At 46.4% G+C, this 15,273-nt stretch overlaps 1 protein-coding gene across 3 annotated transcripts in view; it reads left to right on the plus strand.

Moving 5' to 3' along the window:
- Positions 1–15,273, plus strand: part of Tcf25 (transcription factor 25) — a 40,116-nt gene that overhangs the window by 20,082 nt on the left and 4,761 nt on the right. For all 3 annotated transcript variants that reach the window (XM_004664822.2, XM_045157490.1, XM_045157494.1), the window contains 8 exons: positions 6,195–6,277; positions 7,552–7,682; positions 8,588–8,687; positions 9,464–9,557; positions 11,352–11,444; positions 11,568–11,673; positions 13,214–13,373; positions 14,649–14,736. In XM_004664822.2, coding sequence (XP_004664879.1) covers positions 6,195–6,277; positions 7,552–7,682; positions 8,588–8,687; positions 9,464–9,557; positions 11,352–11,444; positions 11,568–11,673; positions 13,214–13,373; positions 14,649–14,736 — 855 coding nt within the window. The remainder of the gene's footprint in view (positions 1–6,194; positions 6,278–7,551; positions 7,683–8,587; positions 8,688–9,463; positions 9,558–11,351; positions 11,445–11,567; positions 11,674–13,213; positions 13,374–14,648; positions 14,737–15,273) is intronic.

Genomic DNA, 15,273 nt, shown 5'->3' on the forward strand with positions numbered 1-15,273 from the left:
TTTTTTATTTTATTTTATTTTTTATTTATTTGACAGAGGAAGAGGGGGAGAGAAACAGAGAATGAGAGAGCAAGAGAGAGAATGGGCATGCCAGGGCCTCCAGCCACTGTAGACGAGCTCCAGACACGTGCTGCCCCTTGTGTATCTGGCTAACATGGGTCCTCGGGAATCGAACCTGGATCCTTTGGCTTTGCAGACAAATGCTTTAACTGCTAAGCCATCCCTCCAGCACCACCCCCCCCCCCTTTTTAATGTGTGTGAGAGAGAGAGAGAGAAAGAGGCAGAGAGGGAAGAGGAAGAGAATTGGCATGCCAGGACCTCTAGCCACTGTAATTGAACTCCAGACACATGTGCCACCTTGTGTGCCTGTATGGCCTTGCATGCTTGCATCTGGCTTATATGGGACCTGGAGAGTCAGACATGGGTCCTTAGGCTTCATAGGCAAGTGCCTGAACTGCTAAGCCGTCTCTCCAGCCCCACTTCAGTTTTGATGCTGGGGGTCTCACTGACTTGCTATGCTCTCTTCTGTGTAAGCTTCCAGGAAATTAGCCTGTCTCCACCTCCCTTCTTGCCATAGGCAAGCTGGAATTACAAGTGACCCTTACAGCTTCTGGCTTTTTGCATGAATTTCAGGGATTAGAACTCAGGTATTAAAATCTTGCTACACAAGTTCTATATCTACTGAGCTATCACCCTACCCTCAAGGTTTTAAAATCTGCATAATGTCACACGCATCTTGAATTTGTTTATAGCTAAAGACCCTGGAATGACCATTCTTGTATTCATTCTCATTCTCTCTTTCTGTTTGCAAAATAAATAGGCCATATGAGCCAGGTATGGCAGTGCATGCCTTTAAAAAGAATCTGCATAATGTTAGTTGAGGTGGGAGAACCCACCTTAGCAGTGGGTATCACCAACCCATGGGCTGGGTTCCTGGGCTGTGTAAAAGGAAGAAGCAAGTTGAGCATTCAGTGTCCGTCCCTACTTCCTCCTGCTGGTGTGTTGCTGGCTTCCTGCTCCTGCCGTGCTTTGACTGCCCAGGAGGACTCTACCTGCTGGAACTGTCAGACAAAATAAACTGAATTTCTGGTAGGGTGTTTGTTCCAACAGTGAGAAAGCTGATGCACTTGTCAGTTGGTCTGATCACCAGTTAAAGGAACTCATAGGAATCAAAAATCACCATATTGTGTATTGTGTGTGAAGGAACCTTAAAAAAAAAATACTAACTTACAGCTGGCCATGGTGGCACACACCTTTAATTCCAGCACTTGGCAGAGGTAGGAGATCACCGTAAGTTTTAGGCCACCCTGAGAATACATAGTAGTGAATTCCAGGTCAGCCTAGGCTAGAGGAAGACCCTACCTCGAAACTCCCCCCCCCCCCCCCAGAAAACCTAAAAAACAAAATGCTATCTTGCTCAGCATTTCATGATAGTGATCACCCCCACCCCCCTTTGTTTGTCACTACTGAACTTTGCATGTTAAATAACCTTGTGAACGCGCTACTTTTACTTACCTGTCTGGAGTGTATTTGTTGACCTCTAAAATAAGCAAATTTAATTTTGAACTAGATGATCTAAAAGTTCTTTTTGGTTACAAAGTCCTGAGGTCACTGGATACTATTTGTAATACTTGACCTCTGTTAAGAGCTGAAACATGAGATTTTATTGTACTTAGAAGTTAATTCAGTTGGCCACAGTTTGGTGCATGCTAATTTATAACATTACATTTGTTTTACACCAAGAGAAAAAAAAAAAAAGAATCTGCATAATGTATAGACAAAATAGTCCTGGGGTTTGGAGGGATGGCTTAGTGGTTAAGGCGCTTGCTGGCAAAGCCAAGGGACCCAGGTTCAGTTCCCCAGTACCCACATAAAGCCAGATGCACAAGGTGGTTCATGTTGTTTGCAGTGGCTAGAGGCTCCGGCACACCCATTTCCCCCTCCACCTTTTTCTGTCTCTTATAAATAAATAAAATAATAATTTTTTAAAAAGTATAGGACAGGCATGGAGACACATACCTTTAATCCCAGCACTTGGGAGGCTGAGGTAGGAGGGTTGCTGTGAGTTCCAGGCCACAGAGTGAATTCCAGGTAAACCTAAGCTACAGTGAGACTCTACCTCAAAGAAAAAAAATAGTCCTGGCTTTTTAAAAAGTGTGTGTGTGCGCGCGCGCGCGTGTGTGCACGTTTGTGTGTGCACACATGCACTCAACTCATGCCAGGAGTCTTTGCCTCTGCAAACAAATGTCCAAGCGCATATCTGGCTTTTTGTGGGTTGTGGGGGAATTGAACTTGGGTTAGCAAGCTTTGCAAGAAGCACCTTGAGCTGCTCAGTCATTTCCCCAGTCTCTTTTCTTGTTTTTATTTCTTGGATTATGAATGAATCACAGGCTTTTCATATGCTGTTCACTTCTTCTTTCCCTACTCTTGTAACATTATGCACATACATACATACATATGTGTGTATGTATTTGTGTGTTATATCTTTATAGTATATATTAATTATATAATAATTATAATTATATATAATATGTGTCTTGTACCATATATATATAAAATTTGCCAGCAGGGAGAAAGAGGAAAGAGAGAGTTGACATGCTACAGCCTGGTGCCACTGCAAATGAATTCCAGGCCACTTTGTGCATCTGGCTTTATGTGCGTACTGGGAAATTGGCAGTCGGGCTCTGCAAGAAAGTGCCTTTAACTGCTGAGCCATCTGTCCACTCATTTGTAACATTTTTTTTGCTTTGTGTGTGTGTTACATTTTGTATTATACAAGGTTTCTGTATTTAATTTCCTTAGGGAGTGTTACTTCTTGGGGCTAGGTGTGTATCTCAGTTGGTAGAGTGCTTGCCTAACGTGCACAAAGCTATGGGTTTGAGCCCCAGAGCCACATAAACTCGGCATGGTGGTGTATGCCTTTCCTCCTAGCACTTGCAAGGTGGAGGCAGGTGTATTGTGAATTTGAAGCCAGGCTGGGGTATATGATATACTCTCTCTTTATATGTGCGTATATACATGCATACATACATACATACAGTGTTCAGTCACCTGCATTGCTCTGAGGTTAATGTTCTAGTTCCCTGTATTCTTTACTTTTCTAGTTGCTGTGACAGAATATCAGACAAAGGCAACTTAAAGAAGGGTTTGTTTGGGCTCACTGTTTAAGGAACGGGGCAGGTGTGATAGCAGGAGCATGAAGCGGCTGGTAGCATTGTGTCCACAGAGCTTGATGATGCTGATGCTCAGAGGCCTTTATCTCCCTCCCTCCCTCTCTCTCTCTTTACTGTTTATTCTGTCTTGTATTCCAGCTATTAAGTGGTACTGCCCACATTCAGGGTGGGTCTTCCTACTTAGCTAAACCTCTCTGGAAACACCCTCACATACATACTCAGATGTGTTTCTCTCAGGTTATTTCATGTACAGTCAAGTTGACAATGAAGATTAACCATCCCAGACTGGGGAGATGGCTCAACATTTAAAGATGCTTGTTGGCTCAGGTTTGATTCTCCTGTACCCACATAAAGCCAGATGTACAATGTAGCATATGTGTCTGGAGTTCCTTTGCAGTGGCCAGAGGCCCTGGCACTCCCTCTCTCTCTCTCTCTCACTCTCTTCTCACAAATAAATACAAATATTAAACAATGGGCTGGAGACACGTCTTAGTGGGTAAAGTGCTTGCCTGCAAAGCCAAAGGACCTTGATTTGATTCCTCAGGACCCACATAAGCTAGATGTACAAGGTGGTGCATGTGTCTGGAGTTTGTTTGCAGTGGCTGGAGGCCCTGGCGCACCTATTCTCCCTCTCTCCCTCCCTCTTGCTCGCTCGCTCGCTCTCTTAAATTAAAAAAAAATATATATATATAAAACAAAAAGCCATCTCCCCTTCCCCTAAACCCAGCTTTTTCTGTGTGCCATTTCATTATGGTTTACATGGTGCTATTCCTATAAAATTAATAATTACGTTTTATATTTTGTGTGTTGGCCATCAAACCCACAGCCTTAACACATGCTAAGTATACATTCTACATCCCTGAAACCCCATGCTTTTTTTTTTTTTTTAATGTAGGTCTCAGTCTAGCCCAGGCTGACCTGGAATTTACTGTGTAGTCCCAGGCTTGGCCTCGAACCCATGATCTTCCTACCTCTTCCTCCCAAATGCCAGGATTAAAAGCATGCACCACAACACTATGCCAAGTATTTTTTGTTTGTTTTTTGAGACAAAAATCCTACTGTTGCACAGCTGGTCTTGAACCTGTGAACTCAAGTGATCTTCCTAACTTAGCTTGCTGAATAACTGGGGCATAGGCATGCACCATCATGTCTCTAGTCTGTTATCTATGATTACTTTACGTATGTGTGTGTGTGTGTGTTTGTGTATTAATAAACATACCAGAGTATTTTGACAATGCAAACAAACTCCAGGTATATGTTCCACTTTGTGTGCAGTCTTACATGGCTGCTGGGGAATTGAACCTAGGCCAGGAGACTTTGCCAGCAAGCACTTTTTTTAAAAAAAATTTTTATTGACAACTTCCATGATTATAAAAAATAGCCCATGGTAATACCCTCCTTCCCCCCACTTACCCCATTGAAACTCCACTCTCCATCACACCCCCTCCCCATCTCAATCGTCTCTCTTTTACTTTTGATGTCTTAATCTATTCCTCCTCTTATGATGGTCTTATGCAGGTAGTGTTAGGCACTGAGGCCATGGATATTCAGGCCATTTTGTGTCTGGAGGGAGCATGTTGTATGGAGTCCTGCCCTTCCTTTGGCTCTTACATTCTTTCTGCCACCTCTTCCACATTAGACTCTGAGCCTTAGAAGGTGTGATACAGATATTGCAGTACTGAGCACTGCGGTCATTTCTTTCTATCACCATGATACCTTCTAAGTCATCTCAAGGTCACTGCCATCTGAAAAGAGAAGATTCTCAACCAAAAGTGAGAGTAGCATTAATATGAGTGTGAACATATGGGCTGGAGAGATGGTGTAGTGGTTAAGCGCTTGCCTGTGAAGCCTAAGGACCCCGGTTCGAGGCTCAGTTCCCCAGGTCCCACGTTAGCCAGATGCACAAGAGGGCGCACGCGTCTGGAGTTCGTTTGCAGAGGCTGGAAGCCCTGGCGCGCCCATTCCCTCTCTCTCCCTCTATCTGTCTTTCTCTCTGTGTCTGTCGCTCTCAAATAAATAAATAAAAAATGAACAAAAAAAAAATTTAAAAAAAAAAAAAAAAAAAGAGTGTGAACATTAACAGATGTGCTTACTGGGCAGTATGATAAGCATAGTATATACATTTGGCCAGACAACAGCAGACATTATGCCCCCAGGGCTCATGACTACCCGTTTTAAGCTTTCAGTATCAGGGTTGTATTCCCTTCCCATGGAGCAGACCTCCAGTCCAATTAGAGGGCGGTTGGTTTCCCCCATAACAAACATGCCACTATTGCACATGTTGGCTCATTTGGCCTGGGTGGCCAATTATAAGGCTCCAGAAAGCACTTTTAACCTCTGGGCTATCTCCCCAGTCATCTTAAAAACATTTTAAGTCCTAGGCTAGGCATGGTGATGCTTGTCTATAATCCTAGCATTAGGAGAATAAAGAGGAGGACACAGGTTCAAGGCCAGCCTGGGCTACAGAGTGAGACCCTAAGTCAAACTACAAAGAGAAAGAAAGAGAAATTGGAAAAAAAAAAAAAACACAAATAAAAGAAAGAAAAACTAGGCATGGTGGTACATGCCTTTAATCCCAGCACTCGGGAGGATCACTGTGAATTTGAGGCCACTCTGAGACTACATAGTAAATTCCAGGTCAGCCTGAGCTAGAGTGAGTAGAGTGAGACCCTACCTCAAAAAACCAAAAAAAGAAAGAAAGAAAGAAAAGAAAAAGAGAAAGGGGGGCTGAAGAAATGGCTTAGCAATTAAGGCATTTGCCTGCGAAGCCTAAGAACCAAGGTTCGATTCCTCGTAAGCAGGATGCACATGATGGTGCATGCATCTGGAGTTTGTTTGCAGTGACTAGAGGCTCTGATGCACCTATTTTCTCTCTCTCTCAAATAAATAAATAATACTAAAAATAATTTTTTTCAAAGAAAGAGGCAAAAAGGAGAAAAGTCAGTTTAGGGATTAGGCAGCCAAGCTTGGTCCCCATGCAACACAGAGTGTAAAGCTGTGCGTATGTTGCTTTCTCCCCAGGCCGCGACAGAGGCAGCGTGTATATCCCAAATGTACATGGCTGACGACCCCTAAGAGCACCTGGCCCCGATACAGCAAACCTGGTAAGACTCCTCAGTCTGGACAGTAGCTCAGGCTGGGCACTGCCCAACAGTCCTCCGAAGCTGTCTTGTCTTCCGTCTTCTGCCATGTTTCTGAGGGCTGAGTGATAGAGACCCACTATCTCAGCATAGTCCTCCAGGCAGCCTGTGTGTATCCCCGACAATTTCAATGCAAATTTTTCTTTTCTTTTTCAATGGAGGTTTTCTCTTGTCCCATATCTGCCATTTTCTTATAGCCATAAGAAGTAATCAAGTTCACTTTTAAAGTATAATACGTTTTTTAAAAAACAAAAGTAATACTTTTGTATTTCATAGCAAACTACCAGCTACACTGACTTAAAGAAAAATTGCTGCAGTACAGAGAGGCATGGGGTGTCAAGTTAATACCCTTTGCATGATGGGGCTTCATAGCATGGAAGTGTTTGAAGACACTTTTCTATAGCTGGATTAAGGGTCACGAGTATCCCTCCATGGGCCAAGGCAGGGAAACCAACTGCAGAGAGAAAATGTGTTACTCTCCCCTCCCTCTGTGTGTGTGTCTCTAATAAATAAAATAAAAAGAAATCTTAAAAAAGAAAATATGTTACTGTGCTGGTGATAGTTGGGTCGCAGGGGCTCTCCTGTGCCTGTCAGGACCTGCCTCAGGATCTATGCTTTTAGAGGGCCAACCTAGGTGCCTCAAAGATATCTCTTGTCCCTATCTATCTTGTCTCTCTGTCTAGAGAGAGACATGGCTGACGTGAGAGAATGAGTGCAGAGAGAAAGTATCTAGTCATGAGTTAAAGTCAGTGTCACTTCTGAGACCTGGCACTGGGTCCACTGCACGGCCACCTTGGATGCTCATCCCAGCCAGTACAATTGGCACAGTGTTTCCCTGGGCCAGTGGTTCATGCATGCTTTAGTTTGACATTGCTCTGGCCAAGTAGGCCATCCTGGGACATTTCCTCCTGCTCACAGTTGGGGCAGACCTGAGTGCTGTGGAGAATTGAGTCTTTACAGTAAGCAGAGCAGATAGGACTCCACGTCCTGGTATAGCTCATATGACCTCAGTAGGTCCAGGAATTCTGGGAGAGTACTCAGCAGATAACAGCCTGTGGCCTGGAAGCAGCACAGCCTCAAAGCTGGGTGATCTGAACCAGACACTGAGGTCAAGTTGGGTCCATGTGTCAGACTCCTACCAAGGACAGGAGAGTATGTTACTACACAAAGCCATGTCACCCTGCAGAGTGCCACAGCCTAGCTCCCAGCACACCCTCCCTGAGCAATCTTCTCACCAGGTTTGTCGATGCGGCTGCTGGAATCCAAAAAAGGCCTTTCCTTCTTTGCATTTGAGCACAATGAGGAATACCAACAGGCACAGCACAAGTTCCTGGCGGCTGTGGAATCCATGGAGCCAAACAACATTGTGGTGCGTGACCCTGCAACTCCTGATGGGTGGGAGCTAAGCAGCACACTTAGCTTACTTAGCTTGGGGGAGGCACTTCTGAACGCAACTACTTTCCCCTCCCCCAGCAGGTAGGACACCTTACTTGGGGCCCTATGTTATGAATAAGTGCTTGGGAAAATTAGAACATGGTCTGTCCTCAGAGGAAAGGCAACTGCTGCTCTGTGGCTCCTTTTATTTTATTTTATTTTATTTTTATTTTATTTTATTTTATTTATTTTATTTTATTTTTTGGTTTTTCGAGGTAGGGTCTCACTCTGGTCCAGGCTGACCTGGAATTAACTCTGTAGTCTCAGGGTGGCCTTGAACATACGGCGATTCTCCCACCTCTGCCTCCCAAGTGCTGGGATTAAAGGCGTGCGCCACCACGCCCGGCTTGTGGCTCCTTCTAGGAGCTGTTTCAGGGCACTGTGGAGTTGTCTTCCAGCTGCCTTTGCCTTTGCTGGTACAGCAGAGAGTACTTGATTCTCTGCCTTCAGATAGCCTGAAGATAGCCATCTCCTATGCCACTATAACCTGGATCTGACCTGCTCCTGTGTCCAAAGAGCCCTGCCAGCCCCATACTTGGGCCTCCGTTGAGTTTGTAATCTCTAAGGTGCAAGAGGAGCTCATCCCCTGTGTCTGTGTCATGGAGAGAAGGAGGTTGCTGGTTTCCATTGCTCTTGGCTGAGGCATGGAGAGCTAAGTAGCCAAAGTCTCGGTTCCCATCATGAACCAGATCCGTGGTTTGGCTGATCCACACCACCACATACCTTGAGTTGAAAGAAAACCCTTACCCTGGTGATCATTTCTCCCAGCTTGAGCATAGCCTTGTCGACTCTGGTGCCTTACCTGTAGCCTTTCTCCAGTGCTGCCCTCTTTTCCACCAGGTTCTGCTCCAGACAAGCCCCTATCACGTTGACTCACTTCTGCAGCTCAGTGATGCCTGCCGCTTTCAGGAAGATCAGGAGATGGCCCGAGACCTCATAGGTGAGAGCCCATCTGTGCCTACTGCCTGAGCCTCACAGTCAGGGAGACACTGTTCCATAACATGACAAAGGGACATGGCTTGTCAGGTGTTTCATTGAGATATAATTCATATCCCCTAAAATTCATCCATGTAAAGTGTGCAATCCGTTGTTTTTGGTGTATGTGAGCATTTTGTAGCCATAGTCTATTTTAAAGCATTTTCATTTGTGAAATTTTGATTGTGCCCTTTGGTCCCAGAAACCACTAGTATGTTCCTTGTGTTTGATTGCTGTGGAGAATTCATGTAAATTGACCATATCAGCATGTGGTCTTTGTGTTTGGATTCTTTCATTCACCATAATGTTTTCTTGATCCCTTTGGAGTTTGTGCCACACCTGTACCCTGTTTATTTGTTGTATAATACTCCCTCTTGTATAGACCACATTTTCTCTGTGCCATCTATTGATGACATTTGTGATGTTTTCTGGTTATTGGGAGTAGTGCTGCTGTGAACGTGTGTGCAGGTTTTATAGGGCCGTGTGTTTGTGTGCATGTGTCAGCCGGTCACAGCACCAGTTGTACCTCTTGTCTGTGGTGTTGCCTCTGAGGCTTATAAGTTCTGTGTTGCAGTAAATGCGGTGTCATTGAGGACGCTCCGGGAAGTGTCTGTGCCCTCTCTTTCAGGATTCCAGTTACATGACCTCCTTCCTTCCAGAACTTTCCTTCTTTTGAGTCATCAGAGGAGGGAGTTGCAGTCACTGGCTATGACGCCCTCCTCTGGTGTTTGTGGCCCACAGAGAGAGCACTGTACAGCATGGAGTGTGCGTTCCACCCCTTGTTCAGTCTCACTAGTGGGACTTGCCGGCTGGATTACCGCAGACCTGAGAACAGGTGAGCATAGCCCACCCTGGAACGAGTTACGGGTCACGGGGTGAGCCCTGTGAATTCAGCAGGGGACAGTAGACACGAGACTATCCTCAAGAGAAAATGAGGGCTCTGAAGGTCCAGGATGCTCTTTGAGGCTTGCTGTGTTCACAGCCGAAGTGCAGGGGGACTAGGCTGAGGGACTCAGGGATCAGGCAAGTCTAGAATTAAACCTGTCAGGTTAGAAGTGAGCCTGACAAGCTGCATTGTGAGATCTGGAATCATGCTTCCCTGTGATAAAAAGATCTATTCCCCGTGAGGTGAGAACATTTTAGCCTGCTTTGCAGGTAGGTGTATGTACTGATTTTTAAATCTTCCATCAGCATATTCAACCTGACTTGAGCAATCATAATTATGTAGAGAGTACTCTCTTTTTCCCATGCTTTTCCTGCCCCTTGCCCTGTGTGTCTCCTTCCCTCTCTTGCATCCAGTACCCTGCTCCTCTGGCTGTCCTGGTCAGCTCCAGCATGAGGTGCTCCACCCTCCCAGCCACAACCATTGTCTACTGGGCTGTACTCAGTGTTGGGTCTGCATCTCCTTCAGTAGGTTCCTTTGTGCTGCTTCTGTCTCTCCCAATTAAACTTAGTTCTTTGAAACAAATTCTAAATTAAGTTATCATAATGACCAAAGTCACAAAGCTTTATGCGTCCAAGCGTGTTACTCTTTACAGCTATTGAGTACAAACTAAGATTATAATTATAATGGGTTTTAGTTCTCTTCTCTTTAATGATGAACAGTAAACCACAAAAAGAAATCAGGTTTTGCTGGATATAGTGGTGCATGTTTGTAATTCTAGTACTCAGAACATGGAGGCAGGAGGATTATCAGTTTAAGGTCACCCTTGACTATATAACAAGTTTGAGGCCATCCTGGACAACATTAGATCCTGTCCCAAGCACCCAAAAAAAACTGTATGTAAATGTGTATGTGTGTATGTATGTATGATATAAGCTTAGGTTTACATAGGCACCTGTAGTTCTAGTACTTGGTGGGGGATAACTTGAGCCCAGGGATTTGCTGGCCTTGGCAATATAATGAAAGCATGTCTCAGAAAACAAAAAAGCAACAGCTGGGCATGGTGGTGCACGCCTTTAATTCCAGCACTGGGAGGCAGCGGTAGGAGGATTGCTGTGAGTTCAAGGCCACCCTGAGACTACATAGTGAATTCCAGGTCAGCCTGGACCGGAGTGAGACTCTACCTTGAAAAACTTTAAAAAAAAAGCTTATGCTGGAGAGATGGCTTAGTGGTTAAGACGCATGCCTGCAAAGCCTAAGGACCCAGGTTCCATTCTCCAGATCCCATATAAGCCAGATACACACAGTGGCAATGCATCTGGAGTTCATTTGCAGTGGCTAGAGGCCCTGGCGTGCCCATTCTCTCCCTCTCTCCCTCTCTCTTCTTCCCTCTCTCTGTCTCTAATAAATAAATTTCTTTTTTTAAAAAGAAAAAGAAAAAGAAAGTAGCTATCTGCAAGCAAAAAGGAAAGCTCTCACCAGATACTAGGTCCACCCATGCATAAAAATATTGGAAAAAACTTGGTTTTCCTAAGTCAGTACATTAGTGACTAGATAACAAGGAGCACACGGCTTCCACCATCACCACCCCGCCCCCAGACACACAAGGATTGTTCACAGGCACTGGATTTGCCCATGTGAGAAATGCTGACTCAAGCCAGAGGTTGGAGACAGTAATGGACCCTTCAGTTAACGTGCTCAGTTCTCTTCTGTGGTTCTAATTCATGGGGAACTTTTTTGATCTAGGAGCTTCTATCTGGCCCTCTACAAGCAGATGAGCTTCTTGGAGAAGCGAGGATGCCCACGTACTGCACTGGAGCACTGCAAACTCATCCTGAGGTAAGTGTCCCTGGGCTGCCATCTCCTGTCTTCATTGCAGTGAGCTCAAGTCTATGGGGACCCAGCCGTGACAGTACTTCCTTTGTCTCCCTCATTCTCCACTCATCGTGCTGCCTTTGGAAGCCTTGAGCCAGACGAGGACCCGCTGTGCATGCTGCTGCTGATTGACCACCTGGCCTTACGGGCCCGGAACTACGAGTACTTGATCCGTCTTTTCCAAGAGTGGGAGGTAGGTGTGCACTGTGCACAGCTGTGCCTCCTTACCCTTCTTTGCCACCATCCTTTGTTTGAGGGGTGGTTTTATGATAAGGTGGTGAAGGCATTAGTGGGTTCCCAAGGGCCTCCTATCGTTTTTGTCCTTCAGTACCTCTTCTAAGGAAGATCTAGTCTTCCTCAAGGGTGGCAAGGCATCCCTGTGTGAGAATCCTGAGCCTGTCCTTAGGCCCACACCAGTTGTGCATGCAGAGATGGTAGTACTGATGTGATAAAGTTGGGAGGAGCCCAGAGTTCACTGTGGCCCACACCGTAAGAAGTCATGAAGTAGAGGGCCAAGGGGGCTCACACAGATCTACATTCAAGAAGTGCTGGACAGACAGACATCTGCATAATCCTAACTCGTCACGCGTGCCTTGTCAGATTTGCATATAAATGCAAATGAAGGGTGGCCTGGTGCCATACTACCATCCTTAGGCCACAGGCACCTGGCCCAGGGGCTATAGGTCCCAGGTGCACCCTGGGTGCCAGACTTAGCACCAGAAGAACAGCTAGTCTTGCCCATGACTGTGGATACATGTTGAAGTGAGAACTTAGGTTCATCGAGTTGAATACCATATGTTAAGTTCTACTTTTCTCCTCGATGCAGCTACTAGACAGTTTAAAGAGTTTAGGGTTCCTATCTTGCTCCACAGATGGCTTTTGTCTAGAGCAAGCCTCAGGCTTCTCTGTTGCCTCTAGAGGGCCAGCAGGGGAAAAGAGTGACAAACTTTAGCTTTGTTTCTGTGCTTGAGTTTGTTGGCACATGTGTTTTTCACATTAATGAAAAATACAAGCTGAGCATGGTGGCGCACACCTTTAATCCCAGCACTCAGAAGGCAGAGGTAGGAGGATCGCCATGAGTTTGAGGCCACCCTGAGACTACAGAGTGAATTCCAGGTCAGCCAGAGCTAGAGTGAAACCCTACCTAGTAAAAATCAATCAGCCTGGTATGTGGTGCACACCTTGAACCCTAGTACCTGGGAGGCAGAGATGCCGTGAGTTCAATGCTACCCTGAGACTACATAGTGAGTTCCAGGTCAGCCTGAGGGGAGGGAAGCAATCATTTTAAATTACAAATTGCTTGGCATAGTTGGCCAAGAGTTTTACCTCTGGTGATGTAGTTTATAGAAATTTCTGGGGCTTGTGAAAACATGGCTGCAAGAGATGCCATTAAGGCCCCTAGAAAGTGACTGCAAAAGAGTGGTCATGGTGTTGAATGTGGTTGCTGCGTTCAAAGATAACAATTCTATTTCATAGGAAAGGAGTAGAGCAAGTTGCATGTCTGTTACACATACACAGAAGGCAGGGGAAATCTTTGAAAATACTTCTCCAGGTGGAGTTGAACCTCATTGCTTAACTTGGCTTTGAACCTGCTGCATGGATAGAGGGCTGTTAAGGAGAGGCCTGTAAGGAAGTGTATTCTGGGGTCATCTAGCAACATCTGAGCGTGTATAAATTACTGTCTTGTTTTCATGACCTTGAGGCCCCAGACTTTGTTTCTTTGTCCCTTGTAGGCTCATCGGAACCTGTCCCAGCTCCCAAATTTTGCCTTCTCAGTTCCATTGGCATATTTCCTGTTGAGTCAGCAAACAGACCTCCCTGAGCATGAGCTTGCCTCTGCCAGGGAACAGGCCTCCCTCCTGATCCAGCAGGCGCTCACCATGTTCCCTGGAGGTGGGTGCCACCTCTTGCCTGGGGAGGTAACTCATCTTTCTGGGGGTGGAGTCTGGTTCACAGCCCTCCCTTGTGCTTACAGAAGGATGCATTCTTTTAAGTGGCCTAAAGGCTTGCTGTAGTTGTAATTAGGTATCTGTCTACGTCAGTTAGCCTTCTGAAGCTTGGCCAGGCATGGGAGCAGTAGTAACGAGTATATCTTGCGCTTGTTGCAGGGTGGAAGAACAGGTAATTATCTAGAAGATTCAGTGTGTAAATACAGTGTTTGGTACTAGGGAGAAAAGCAGGGCAGGAGAAGGTTCCAGAGGCCTGGGGCCCAGCCCAGAGGCAGTGGATGGTCATTAGCTGCAAGCAGCCAGGAGGAGGCTACAGCGTGCTGCTCAGCCTGTTCTCATAGACATGTGGGCAGGAGGGTGAGGTTGCCCTGCCCAGACCTTCCCTAAGAGCATACACAAAATGACTTGAGATGAGGCTTCCCTACAGCCAGCTGCTCTTCTGTGAGACAGTCCTGGGATCAGTACCACATTGTAATTCCTAAAACCCTGGCCAACAGGGCGTGAGCAATTCTAGGCAGGTACAGTACCTGCTTGCTGACTCAGAGGTCCAGCACTGTTACTTGGAAGCTATCTCTGTTCTTATCCTGAATCCCATACAGCTAGTGGTCCCTCAGCTCCATTGGGTCAGCCAAGAGGGGACACAGCTGGTGACCCATGTGCTGCACCGCAGGGCTGGCACTGCTGCCTCACAGGATGCTACAGTATGAGTGTGTATCCAAAACACATCTGGAAGGGTTATGTTCTGGCAGATGGCCTAGGAAGCCAGCACTCAGGTAGATAGTACTGCCTGTAAGGGGGTCCTGAGCAGGCGGTGTATGGGCCACTGACCTAATCCCAAACCCTGCAGGGTTGGCTCTTGCAAGGCCCAGGTAGTGGCACTTCCATCTGTCTGCCGTCAAGTTTGGTCTTCATATTAGCAAACTTCCAGCTACCTGTGTTTGGGGTGTGGGGTGATGGGCAAGTCTCCCTCAGACACAGATGGAGCACTGGAGGCAGCAAGGTACATATCCACTTCTAGGGTTCAGAGGCATCTTAAGACCTGGTATGAAACACTCAGCCTAGACCAATTTAGAATGCTGGTCAGAAATGAACCCCGGCTATTTAGCCTCCTCTACCTTGAAAACAAGGCGTGATCTCTGTGTCAGGGACCTCACCATGTCCCTTGTCACCTGCTGAGGGGCTGGGGGCCATGCACATAGAGCCTCTGCTTCTCCTACAGCTCTCATGCCGCTGCTCGAGAGTTGCAGTGTGCGGCCTGATGCCGCAGTGTCAAGCCACCGCTTCTTTGGGCCAGATGCTGAGATAAGGTAAAGGCCTCTGTGTCCCCAGGCCTGGTGGGCACTGTTGTCACTCCTCCTTCAAGGCAGAGAAGGGACTATATAGGATTGGGGCAAATGTGAGGCTGTTGCTTCTGGTACCCATGCCTCCATGTTGGCAACCTTAGAGTCAGGAATTTCCAGCTCTGGGAAAGCTAAAACTGCTGTCCACCTGAAGAATGCTCTGGAGCCTGCATCCATGCACAAGACAGCCTCACCTCTGTGAGAGAAAATGCTGGTGGAGCAAAGAATGAGGCCAGCTGCCATAACCCATGTGGGGCGCTGGCACGTGAACAGGAGGTAGGGGAGGTGGCATTCTTCACTGGTAGTAGTTCTTCCCAGAGTTCTGCATTTGCACAGAAGGATGTATTGTGTTGGGAGCCCCGCCCCCATTTTATTGGTGGCATTGGGCCTTCCTCCAGTGCCTCTGCATGGGAACATATATGTATGTGCTTTTCATGTTTCTGTCGAGTGTTAAGGAAGCAGACCTGTGTGCCCTCTCCCTCAGAAGGTGGGCTATCCCAGTCA

The sequence above is a fragment of the Jaculus jaculus genome, chromosome 1, assembly GCF_020740685.1.
Source record: "Jaculus jaculus isolate mJacJac1 chromosome 1, mJacJac1.mat.Y.cur, whole genome shotgun sequence".
In the NCBI taxonomy this organism is placed as follows: Eukaryota; Metazoa; Chordata; class Mammalia; order Rodentia; family Dipodidae; genus Jaculus; species Jaculus jaculus.